General features: G+C 40.6%; 1 protein-coding gene across 5 annotated transcripts in view; it reads left to right on the plus strand.

The window, feature by feature from the left end:
* LOC121187038 (cGMP-dependent 3',5'-cyclic phosphodiesterase) overlaps positions 1-13,660 on the plus strand; it is a 139,768-nt gene that overhangs the window by 106,194 nt on the left and 19,914 nt on the right. For 2 of the 5 annotated variants that reach the window (XM_041046087.1, XM_041046088.1), the window contains exons 3-9: positions 4,306-4,395; positions 4,646-4,734; positions 8,027-8,136; positions 9,104-9,159; positions 9,507-9,566; positions 10,180-10,336; positions 11,165-11,217. In XM_041046087.1, coding sequence (XP_040902021.1) covers positions 4,306-4,395; positions 4,646-4,734; positions 8,027-8,136; positions 9,104-9,159; positions 9,507-9,566; positions 10,180-10,336; positions 11,165-11,217 — 615 coding nt within the window. Of the gene's footprint in view, positions 1-1,420; positions 4,396-4,645; positions 4,735-8,026; positions 8,137-9,103; positions 9,160-9,506; positions 9,567-10,179; positions 10,337-11,164; positions 11,218-13,660 lie in introns of those variants that run through there. The other 3 variants (XM_041046091.1, XM_041046092.1, XM_041046090.1) reach the window with 3 other exon arrangements.

The raw sequence follows: 13,660 nt of genomic DNA on the forward strand, positions 1-13,660 counted from the left end.
GGCTGACTGCTATGTTCTCAGCTTTTTACACCGGGCACGGAGCAGTGTCACAGACACTTTTAGGCTTAAGTGCCCTCCTGAGGAGCAAATTGAGCATAGCTCTTGCAGGAGAGGAGTACACACTTCAGACACTTTGTACCTTTCTGACTAAAAACCTTTCTACAGTTAAAAACCTGCAGTAAGTACAAATCACACAGAAAGGTGTGACAGAGGATATAGAAAATCTTTAATCTTTAATAATTACATTTAGCTAATTATACTGTAATTGTTTTAATTGTGCTCTTGATGGCAGCCTGTAAGTAATCCATACTCCACTGTCCTCAGTTATCTCTGCCAGTTACAGTTTTATGTGGGTAGCATAATATGCAAAATGTCAAATGGTAAACAGAGGATCCATCGAGTTTGATTATTATCCGAGGTTAACTGGCCAGCCCAAGTGTTTGACACCAGCAGAACTGTATCTTAAAAGTGACAAGGGAAATACTTAATGTGTGCATGTGTGCATGTGTGTGAGGGGGGTCTGAGAAAGAGAGAGAGAGAAGTCTGTGTTTAGTTATGTTGATCACCAGTGGCCTTCAAAATGTCAGAGTGCTCCAAGTGATTATGAAGGCTGCAGATCAAGACAGCAGCAAAGACTGCACACTGATGGAAGGAGGAGTGGGGGAGGAAGAGGAAGAGAAACCCGGAGATCGGTGTAAAATATTGGGGGTTCAAGTAAAATGATCCAGGGAGGAATATTAAAGAGGTGCACAGGAAAAAGTTGGATAAAATGTGTAAAACAAGAGCAAATAAAGGTCCTTGAAGAAGTCCCTCAAGTAACAGCTAGAACTAGTTTGATATTTACAGAAAATTAACATTTTAAGCAGAGCATTATATCTGGCTTCAGATGAGTGCATTGCTGTAACAAATTGTGAATGACAGTAATGAAATGAGTAGAATGAATATGGAATCTAGGAGAGTATTTCTGAAATTAAATCAAATTAATTAAATCAAAATAATGAGTGTGTACTATTATGATAATGGCCCTTCTTGTTGTCCTGAATCGCTGATTTAGCCCTAGCATCTCGTTGGTCAGAGGGGAAATTGACGTCTCCCGTATTAAACAATGTTCTCTGTTATGGCTTTTTCAAACCAATTCAGATAAAAGCTTTGGCCAAATTCACATAAATTGAAATGGCATTAGAGAAAAACAAGCCGCGTTAGTGTAATGAAATCACATGGCTGTTTTCGTTCAAATTTTGGAGACCGTTGTGCTTCAGTTTTGAACTAATTAAAGGATTACACTTTCCTCTGTGTAATTCTTCTTGCTGGGAAGGTTCAGTGACCCTAAAAAATAAAAAATAAAAAAAATAAAAAACACTGGATGATCTCTAGAAGCACATTGTTCAATTAAAAAAACAAAGCTTTTCATTTCTGTTTCTGAAAAGCTGACTTTTCTGAAACATTGGGCTTTCAACTGACAGCTACCACATGAAAGTTAATGTGCAGATTTCAAGAAAACATGGTAAAAAGTCAGTTATGTCAAAATTAAATTTAGGGAACAGGGTGCTAATAGTTACAGCTCTGATTATTTTCTTAGCCAAAGAAATGGATCAATGTTTTTCAGTGTGTGCGTCAGAGACCATTGAGTAGGTGGCTGGATGCGTATGTGTGTGTGTGTGTGTTTGTGTGTATGTGTGTGTAGGTGTGTGTGATGATGGGTGGAGAAGCAGGTAAATTAATATAACAGCTGGTTTGAGGTTTATGGCGAGAAATGATTGTGAAAGGTCATAAGACAGAGCCTGACATTTACCAAGGCATACATCTTATTGCTAGTAATGCACACACACACACACACACACACACACACACACACACACACACACACACACACACACACACACACACACACACACAAAGAAGAGGATGGCAGATTTCAGCATCTATCCTTGACAAGTTGTTGACAGCAGAGCGGGGAGGATGGGAAGCCAGAAACAGCCGTTGTTTGTCTGCTGTTCGGATCTACTTCTGATCAAACATTACTTATCGGGATTTGCACAAGCATTGCATGATCCGTGGCTTAAGATGCAACACACTCAAATTCTTTCTCTTTTCCTCGAACACAAACATACACACACACAAGCACGTGGGCTGGCAGAGCTCCAGCTTCATTACAACAGCACTCTGGCAGGCTGATTGAGTGATCAAAACTAATCGCATTTAATCATGTCTAATCACATGTAATAAACAACACTGAGTGCTCAGGCATGACATGACTCTCCACTCTCTCTCCATCACTCCCTTTTCCTCTTCTCTCCTCTTGTCATTCCTTGACCCTCCTGCCCCCTCAAACACCCACGAGCAACACTTCCTTCTTCTCCTTCTCCATCGGCCTTCTCCTTTGTCTTTCATGTTTGCGCCCAGTGAAAAATAAGACTGATCGCACGTGAGAGATGCAAGAGAAAAGGGTAAAAGGAGGGTGTCAAAAAGAAGAGATAAAGACAAATAAAAGAAAAGGTGATGAATAGACACCCTCAGTAGAACACACAGCCGCCCCGGCAGGCGCAGCTCGCAGTACTTTTGTGGTGTTGTACTCTCAAAGAAGGAACAAGATGCTCTTCCTTCCGGCTTCGCTGTGTGACTAACAGCTTTGTCAGAACAACTGGAAGAGGATGATCTGGCAGTCACGGGCAATATTTTCAACATTATCATCTTCTTTCCAATTTATATTCAGTACACAGCTTTAAAAGCTTCAAGTCTTAAGCCCTTGCGATTTCTTCCAGTGTTTTTCTATGCTTTGATCAGATTTTGAAGTCCCACTGAGATGCCTCTTTAAACTGCAGTTACATGTAATAATGCAGTGTGATAACTGGAACTGGTAGGGATTTAAGTAGACTGCACACAGAGTGTAAATATTCTTATGGCATGAATTTACAACAGTTGCATGGGATGTTACGAGAGCTCATCTGATAAAGTTCCTCGTTTGTAATATTTGTGAAAATGTAAAAACCCTTGAGGCACAAACTCAATCTTGCATGACCTTAAAATATAAGCTCCCTTGTTATCTCAGATCAGCTCTCCTGTTTTCCTATTCCTCTTCTTCTCTACCCTGTTTCCAAACCTAATCTTTATTAAACTAGAAGGCTGCTTTTGGAGGACAGAAAGGAAAACAAACCGCTCCCACCTTGGTGTTATATCATCCCTTTTAAGGCATTAGTATGCTTCAAATCAAGTGTTTGTCGCATGGTCACACAGCATGTGAAACACCCTCCCCCTACACCAGAAATGAGGGGCCATTTCCTTCTTTACAAATCTGACAATTGGCCGAGCTTGTCTCACTTCATGCAGCAACAGGCTGGGTGTGTAAAGGGAAGAACGTAGACAGGATTCGAATTTCTCTCTCACGCCCTCTGTATTAGTTCCTGCCACATTTTGTGAGCACAACAACAAAATCTCCATTTGTAGTTTCAGCGTGCCTCACCTCTCTATGATGGCAGGCTTTTCGCCCCAACTTCAAGTGTGGACATTCAGATTAGCTATAAACACTTTTGCCTTTAGATGTAGTCCCACAACATGTGAAATGAACTAGTTCAGACTTCACTCTGAAGAGAGGTCACTTCCTTCTGGTTGGTATCAGCTGAGATAAGATCCTCCACCCTTTCTACTGTCTTTCAAATTTACAGATGTACTGATTTTCTATGTGGAAAGATAGTTTATCAAAGTCAAAAGAGATAAAAAAAAAAAAAAAATACATTGGCTCTTGTTAAATTTGATCGGACCGATCAGAGGCAGACTGTAATTAAGATAACCACCAAATCTTCAAAGGAAGCTTCAGTGAGGAAAGTAAATACTTGTGATTTGTAAACCATGAGATATTTGCCGGTGGTACCGCCATACGCTCTTTCATTTCATAAATAATCTGCTTCTTCTTGCCTACAGAACGCTGCAAATGAATTGTCAAGTGGTTGGATGGTTTTCACAGTGCCAGACTGAAACAAAAGCATCAAGTGTCCTGAAGAGCAAAACTAACTCTAGTAATCCCTGGCGACGTCTGAGTTCAGTTCATTTTTAAGTGCCTCACTTGTGTCTCCAACAGGCACAGATTGCCATGCGTTCACTGAGTTTGACACAGTATAAATATTGTTTCAGAGGCCTTTGCAGCCTGCCAAGCTAAATTTCTGGGGAAGAGTTGTTGCAACATAAACCTTGTACCCACAAAAAAAAAAGAAAATTATAGCCAAAGCCTCAGGTTTTTGGAGCAGCACATTGAGATCATAAACAAACAACCAAACAGACATCAGGGCATCTGTTTGTCTCCCTCCTCAGGATGCTTTGCTTCGGCTGGCGGCGGTTGTTGACTCGCGCTCGCTGCGAGTGGCCCTTCGAGACAGCATACAGGAGCTGCTACCCAGCACGGTATCTGAACACAAACACACACAAATTTGCACAAACAGTTGAACATAACTGAAAATTTCTTGATTTATTACCTGAAAAAAAAAATTCAGCGTAGTGGAGCTAAACGCCTCTGTCCTGACATGGGGAACACATGGGGAACACACTCCCAGGCCTCGTAGCAAATGGATGAGGCTCATCACTCATTAAATTAATTAAAATCTGATTAATATTACAAGTGAATGTGCACATAAATGTGTGTGTTTTATTCTAGGAGTGTGTATGTGTCTACATGCTGGAGGGAGACTCGAGGCTGCTATCTGACGACCCGCCACATGAACTGCCACTGGAGGGAAAGATCAGGTGTGTGTTTTTTGTGTGTGTGTGTGCGTGTCACTGTACAGCAAGCCGCAGATGTTTCGTCTCAGTGAATCACCGCTGTGCGCTGATTTGCTACAGCGATGCTGAGGGCGGCGATACCCAGAAAAGCAATAGAACAAGGGCGAGACGAGGAGGGGAAACAGAGACGGCTGTCTTTTCTGTGTGAAAAGCAGGTGTCACCTGAATGAATATGAGCCGCTCTGCCCAAAATCACATCATCAGCACAGAGACAGGAGTGTCACAGAGAGAGATCTCATCATCGAGAAACAATGCGCACTCTCTCCATCTCTTTTATCCTCTCATTTTTATCACCTCTTACTTTCTTCTCTCATTTCCCATCTCTATTGCCTTCTCATTAAAACTCTCCCTTTATCTCACTTTTTCTCCCCTCTTATTACACATCCCCCTCTAGCCAACTCTTTCCCTCTGCTGTCATCTGCTATTCCACTTTCCCACCTCACTGCATCAGTCTGACTTTGCCCTTTTTTTTCCCTCTCAGTCCGCTCTCTCCCTGAAGAGCAATGAAGCAATAAGCCGGCTGTGTTTCGGTCCTTCTACTCAACCCCCCCCCTCCCCTTCCTTTCCTCCTTGACGGTCCTCTTTCTCCTTTTTCTCTCTCACCCTCAATCCCTCTCCCCATGGAAGCGTCGCAGGGCTAATAGCCGAGGTGACAGTGCCCGGGGTCTCTCAGTGAGACACGGCGATCCTCTCCTCCCTTAAGTGCTCTCTGAAGCTCTACAACCCCATGTGCTGCTGCGACTGCCGCCCAGGCGCTGGCAAAAACCAACACTACATTATTGATGAAACTGTCTGTTTGTCAGACAAGATCCCTTTTTCCAACACCTCATTGCCACACAAACATACTTATGCAGACACAAACTCGCAAGGACACGAAGACACAGACCACACGCATGCATACACACACGCCCACACACATACTTGCAAACACATTTACCTGGGCTTCATGCAGGCTAGAGGTAGTGGGGATATTAAAAGAGCTACAGGGCACTTTGTTACTTTTCTCCCTACAATTCACCTTATATAAGCCTGTTATCAAGACCTTGACATAGACATACACACACACACACTCACAAACACCCACACACACACTCAACAAACCCATCTGAGAGGCAGAAGGCCACGTTGTTTGAGCCTCATTCCAGCCCACTTTCTAATACATAAAAGCCTATTAGTTGGACCTTGGCACACACAGACACACAAAAAATGCACAAACAAGTTCAAGACATCTTTCATGATTGTTTATCCTCTAAACTATTTGTTGTGTGCAAGATAACTGAAATATCTCAGCTGGACAAACCATTGTTAGAAATATTGTCGGGAAGATGCGCGTAGCCCAAGGTTTTTGTTCACACATTTATGTACTAATCATTAAAGTTTTTCAGTAACTTAATTCAGTAACTTTGAAAACCATTTTCATTGTCAGCCAAACAGGTTATAAAACATCAGACATGACTTATAATGCACAGTAAATCTGTAAGTGATAAGCACAAAATCTTTTATAAATCAGTAATTGGCCTGACATGAACGTGCCCTTCAGTCAATGCAGACGACAACTACAATACAAAAAAACTGGGTGTGGGTGGTCTACCTTTCAATAGAAATAGCCCATGTTCATATAATTGTAATTGTAGTGTAATTTTTCAGTATCATATTTGCTTAACTATGGAAACACAACCTGCTAATACCAAATCCACAGCTGGAAAATGTATTTATACATGATGTAGGTGAGCGACCAAGCATGCAACCTCTACCGCAATGTCTGGCCCGCTGTGTTTGCCTTAAATAGTTTTTTTGTGAGCTATGAGTGCGTGCAGAGGTACTGCAGTTCCCCTACAGAGTTGTGTATTATTAAATGCATGACTGAACAAACATATGGGCCAAAAAACTGTAGTAGAGCTCAAGAGCTCTGTCATCTGCAAAACTATTTAGAAAAAAACACTAAATGCAATACATTAATAACTACATGCAGTACAAAGACATAATGATCCAGAATTAGTCTGATTTTTTTCATGTTTTTGCACATTAGCTCCACATCTGCTGTAAGGAACTACAGTGTTTCTTAATGATGGTTAAGCAGTTATGGCAAATGGAGTTCATTGTGCAGGTTCAGACTGGGAACATGAAGCCATTAGCACCACCCAGATCAATTAATCACCAGCTGATTTCTATGAGCACCAACATTACTGTACCTGGGTGGTCCATTTAAATGTCCACCTCCAAGTCTTTGCTGTTACTTTGCTATATATTGTTGCCACTGGCTGCTGCTACACACACTGCAAACTGCAAACACATCCCCCACTACTCCAGCTTTTACCTATATGTAATTCAGTTTTAGCTGTTGCTGCTGCTAACTTCTGTTGTCTGGCCAGCTTTAGCTGTATCATGTAATACATAAATTGTCATCTGTGCACAGATAACATGTAATAACAATATTGTTTTTGCTGCCCATGTTTTTTTTTCTTTTAATTGTTTTTTCCATGCCCAGGAAAGCTTATTTGAACACAGACATTAAACAAAGGTCAACTGAATTTTCCACAGTGGTAAACCACAATGCGAATGATTTTATGACTGAAGTATTCCTCAGTGAGCTGAATTAATTTGGGGGAGAGTAGCTGCTGGAGGGTTTAGCAGAATATCATGTGAAGCACATAGATCATAAATTTACCTGTGTGAATGAGTGAAATTATTTCCCTTCTGTTTGTCATTTATTTCCATATTCATGGAACTCTCATGTATGTGTTTACTGAAGTGTGCTGTGTCACTGCCACACACGTGCTTTTGCTTGTGTGTGTGTGTGTGTCTTTGGCAGTAGTCAGTCCAGAATAAATAAATCCTTGTCTCATATTTTAGCATAAGAAAGCTGCCCTCTGTATCAAATATAACACACACACGCACGCACACACAGACCTACACTTTTGCCATCATCACACCTGGCTTCACACTGGGCCAACACTTGCACACACACACACACACACACGGCTGTATTGAGTTCATGTAATTTCACAATGAATAACTGGGCTATTCACAATTTTTTTTTATTTTGGGTAGTGTCAATGAACGTGACACGTCTGTTTTTGTAATGCCGGCGATTGTTTTTCCATTTGTTCCAACTGTCTTCCAAATTCCCTCTTCCTCTTTGTCTCCCCAGTGTCTGACAGACTGTCTCTCTCTGTTTCTCACTCTGACTTATGTGCTGTAGGTAACAGTCTTTCTCAAACTTGAGTCAAACTCAACTTGTAACTGTCTGTTTTAGGAGCATTGTGGACCAGCTGAAGCGATGTCAGTGTGCCGGCCTCCCTCCATCCGAACTGCCAGAAAAATACAGAATTTGCCTCGCAGCGCCGTTGGCAGCACACAGAAGAGGTGTGTGTGTGTGTGTGTTGAAGGGTGTAGCGAGAGCTTGAATGATGCTGGTGGACAGACAAATGGACCAACATCAGAGTGTGTGTGTGCGTGTGCTTGTTTGAGGATGTGTGAGCGTGCGCCTGTGCATGCAGAGGAGCAGAGAGATGTGAGAACGTGGGAGGCAAAAACAAACAAAAGGAGGTAGAGAGAGAAGTAGTGAACAAGAGATGATGATTGCCAAGGGAGAGGTATGGAGCTGTGTGGGCAACAGAATTGTACAAGAGACCCAAAAAAAAGTGATGAAAGGTCTATGACGAGAAGAAAAAGCATCCAAGAGCTCGAATGGAGTACAGTGAATAGACACTACATTCCTCTTCAAATTAACATTTTTGTTGTTATCCAAAAGCAGAAATGAGAGAATAACCTTGAGGGATGTAATCACAGAGATATCTTAAAGTACACATGCCTGACTGCTCTGCACTCTGCAGATCAATAAGTACCACTGAACGTTCAGTACTGTAGCAGAAATCAGAGTCAGTTTTGGTTCCAATGCGGCAAACACATTATTCTGTATGTTGCACCACAACACCAGATTATCAAACTTATTTTGTCCGTAAGGCTCTGCTGTTGCTATCTGCTCTACATCGATGAGAACAGCAAATGAAAGAAAATAATAAACAGTGTTATACAAGGACATTAGGTTTATTTTTTTCCATGTTCATTTCCCCTGCATATTTCTATTAGTATTAGAACATGGAGGAGGAACAAATAAGATTAAGAGCAAGACAAGGACAGAAAGAAAATTAAAGAAGGGCGATGAAAGGAGCAGAACAAGAGTCTTTTTTTTCCTGAATCAATGCATTATGTATTGTGAATGCTTATTTTTCTTTTTTTCTTTCTTTCTTTCTTTCTTTTTTCTTTCTTTTTTCTTTCTTTTCTCTCTCTCTCCCTCTTTGTCCTCTCTCTGTCTCTCTCGCTGTTTCAGCTGTTGTTATTCCCGTTCTGGGCCAGGACCAGGACAAGGCCATTGCTGTCTTACTGGTAAGTCCTTGCTGTCAAGGACATACAGCAGGGTTTCAGTAAAGCAAACCAATGTATTGATTAAATTGCTACTGATTATGTATATATATCAGTAGCAATTTATATATATATATATATATATATATATATATATATATATATATATATATATATATATATATATATATATATATATATATATATTTTTTTTTTTTTTTTTTTTTTTTTTTTTTTTATGGTTGAACAACATTTATGGGTTTGTTTGATTTTAACATACACAAACGAAAGAAGCGCCACAGAGACACTTCAGCTGACAAGAGTCCAGCTCATGTACTGGACTTACACTGATGTGTCTTTGTTTGTTGCAGGTTGGCTGTAATCCACTATCTGATCAGGATGAACTGCATCTTAGCATGGTGGAAAAACATGTGAGCTCTGTCTTTCTCTATCTGTCTTTGTTATGAATGTGAAATTTGGCAACTTTAACTGACTCACTGGAAGAGGTTGTTCTTCATTTAACCAACACCTTTCAGCATCGGGCCGTCATCATGGGGTTTTACAAAACGGTTAAAGCACAGACTATACAAAGGCAAAATCCTTGGGTTTTATCCAAACAGAACTATAGATGACCTCTAAAGGATGCTGCACCTAAACTACAGAGCAAAAGGTTACATAAGCCGTAAAAACGTCTTATCAGTCAGTAAATTTCTAACATTATAAATCCAGAAAGCCTCTTTATTTTTTCTCAAGATTGTCCAAATTAATATCAGTAAAAGAAATCCATCATCGAGTGCTTGGACTTCAAAAACATCTGGTGACTGGCTGTTCTAGATATCTCTGCAAAAGTGTGTGTGTGTGTGTTGTGATCATACACACAAGCTCAGCAGGGATTCCTGTGTGAGACTGGTGATGTTAACTTCAGGGGCCTTTCTGTTCATTTTTGTTGGCTGGATGAATGAAAACAAAATGACATCAAACAGTTTTCGGTCTTTAATCTCAGCTGACTTTGGTACTTGTCTGTGTCTCTGCGTGACATCACAGGCCTCAGTGGCATGCGTGCGAGTCCAGGCTATTCAGACGTCCTACCAGAGGCCTCCCCTCAGCCCCTCACCCATACAGTCCCACAATGCACTACTGCACCTCAACGTCTCAGAACAGGACTACTGCGAGCTGGACCGCAACATTCTGCAACTCTGTGGTAATGTCCACACACACACACACACACACACACATACACATACACACACCTGCTCACACGTGTACACACACACACAGATGATATGTTTGATTAACAAAAGCAAAATCACGTTAGATACCTCCTACATCTCTCTCGTTTTTATCCCTCTTTCACTCTCCCTCACACATTCATCTTACATTTCCTACACTTTGTATACACAAACACAAAACTCTGAGGCAAGCATAATCTCACATACACACACACACACACACACATGCTGGTATATGAGAGGCGAGGTATGTTAATAGAGTAAGCCCATCTGGATAAAAGGCTCTATGAATTTAGATGGACTCTGTCACTGGCACAAGGAATGTGTGACAGCTCCTGTGTGAAAACAGAATGCTTTGCAAAAACACTGTTTAAAAACTCATGCATAATGAAGGTGGACTCGGCTAATGCCGTTCTTGCGCACGTACACATACATCAGCATTGTTTACTCCTTGGTAATTGTCAACAAATACGAGTTGCCTTTTGTCTCCTCAGTTTTTTTTTCCGGCTCCTGTCTCGCTTCTGCACTTCTCTGTCTAGCTCTTTCCTTCTATCTTCATCTGCAGGCCAGGCATCCCTCCATCCCTAGTCTTGTCTTCATTATTAGTCCCTCTGTTAGCTGGTTCCCATTCACCCTTCCACGACCTCGCTGTCTCAATGCATCCCTCCCCGGATTGCTTTCTGTCCACTTGCGTACATGCTCTGAATTCCCCCTCCTTTCTTAATGCCAATCTGCCCTTGCTCCTCTCTGGTTTTTACTCCCATCACTCTCACTCTCTTTCTCTCCCTTTTCTCTTTCAGGTGAGCTCTATGACCTTGATGCAGCCTCTCTCCAGCTCAAAGTCATCAATTATGTAAGTGGCTGAGATCACTCATACGCTCCCACATGCACATACACACAGTTAAAGACACACAGTACATGCAAAACATGAAATCCTTCCCACAGGGTCCTTCCCCTCTTCCTGTCAGTACTCATACCACAAGCTTTTTATCACACAATTACTTCATCAGTCTCCCCAAAGTCCCCCACCATATATATGATATACTCTCTATAACAAGGAGGGAACCAGGGGGGAGAGGTGTAGAGATTGATTGCACTGAAGGAAGAGCTGTGGATGTGGGAGTGGAAGGGAGGAGAGAGAGAGAGTAGATAACAGGCTTCAGTTACAATATGTGCAGAACCCTGACAACAATTTAAATGTATGAAATTATTCACAGATAAACAAAATATACAGCAGGGGGGATATGAATCAAGAGCGAGAAGGAGATTTGAAGGTTATACTGCATCAAAGGCACAAAGCCTCAGTCCATCAGGGGTTCAGAGTAGGCTAATGGGTGCATGTGCATGCAGTTCTTTTTTTTCATACTCCTGAATATAAAGGACTTTGAGCTTTTACATCAAATTTTATTAAAACAAGAAGTTTACTGTATATACTTTACATTTATCGGTTCCAGCTCATTAATTGTTTGCTGCTTTTTTTTGTTTTGTCTCTTAATCTTAGGTTTTCTGAAAGTGTTGACATTTAAATTGACATTTTTTATCGTTTTCTGACATTTTCTAGACCAAACAATTGATAGATTCATCTAGAAAATAATTGTCAGATGAGTTGATAATGAAAATAATTGTTAGTTACAGCTGTTATGATACTGATAGGATTCCATTTTTAGAGAATCAGATATTCAAAATGTGTTTTAATGGCTAGGCTTGTAATTTTTTCTGTACAATACAAAAACTCTCTGAATTTATCTTTTTTTTTTTGATAATTTATATAAAGACAAAACTCTGATTAACAATCTCATTAATAGTTAATAGTAATAGCTTAACTGTTTTGCTTAAATTGTTTCTCACTAAATCATTACTAATTAGAGAGACTCGGGGGAATAATCAGCAGCTCATTTTCACCTTTTTTCCTGTTTTTCTCTTCATTTTCAATTATGTCTTCTGTCAATGTCAGAAGAGAAGCTTATTGTATTTTTAATTGCAGTGATCAGTGTGTTGCAGTGGAAAACATCATTTTGGGTCCATGAGGGCAAAAAAGTGAAAATTGGTTGATCTTTTTTTTTAAAAAAAGTCTAGTCATTTCTCTACAGAACTGGTACAATCTGAGAATGGTGATTGATTATTATCACCTACCTGACCTTAGCTCTATGTAGTAAACCAACACTACTGCAACAGTGCAGCATGCGTGTAAAACGTCAGCCTCTGATACCTCCAAACCTGCATCTGTAGGATTTTTCCAGCATTTGGAGGAAAGGTGGAGATGGTGCAAAAGGCCGCAGGGTTTTTAAGATGTGTTTTGAATCCGATATGATTTGTTTCGCCTGTTTGTTGTTACAGTTGTAAAAGGGAGTGAGGGGAGTGGGAGAAGAGAAGGGAGGAGAGGAAAAGGAGCAGGAGATCATTGCTTTCTGAAGAATCGTCAGCTTGGTGGGAAGTGCTTGGGGCGGTTCTTATGGGATTAACAGTATTTGGGAAAAAGGGGATGGAGGGGCTTATTATTATATGTGGGTGCAGTGACATACTTTATGTGTGTGTGCATTTGTGATGCACGTGCATGTGTGAGTGCTTGTGCGTGTGACTGAGGGGCAATGTGTTGGCAGTGGCTGGTGTTTATTCCTGTCCTGGTTGTTCTGCATCCAGCTCTGTGGATTACAGAGAAGAATATTGTGTGACGACTGTGTGTGGGTGTGTGAGTATTTGTGTCAGCGTGTACAAAGGTGTGCGTGTTTGCACCTCAGAGTGTATTTCAGGCTATGAATGTGAATGAAGTGTTTTCCATCACAGACAGCAGCAGGCTATTGTTTGCAACTCTGCAGGTCTTGCAGAGCACGGCAGCAGAGATGTTCAGTGCATTGACGCTCCTTCATTTATACACACACAGACACCTAAACATGACTTTATCTTGTTTATGTAGGGATTTTGTGCTTTCTGGTTCAAAGGAAAGCCTCAATCTTGTGCTAAAATCACAGTGTGATAACATATTTCATGTTATTTACAAGCTATGAATGTTTTGATGAGAAAATCACTTATCAAATACAAGATTTCATGAGTGAAATGGAAAGAATCCAAGATCTTTGTTGTAAAAAAAAAACAACCTAGTTATATGCACATACTTACCAAGATAGTTATATTATTTTGAATATGAATAAAATGAAGTATATAAATGTACAGTTCTTCAATAAAAAATGACAATAATAAACTGTATATCTGTCTTAGAAAATCCTTGTTCATTGCAGAATGTATTGAAAACGCAGTTCAATAAATCCCCTCACTCATGCTGTTTTAGTTAATAAAAC

This window comes from Toxotes jaculatrix, chromosome 9, assembly GCF_017976425.1.
Source record: "Toxotes jaculatrix isolate fToxJac2 chromosome 9, fToxJac2.pri, whole genome shotgun sequence".
NCBI lineage: Eukaryota > Metazoa > Chordata > Actinopteri > Toxotidae > Toxotes > Toxotes jaculatrix.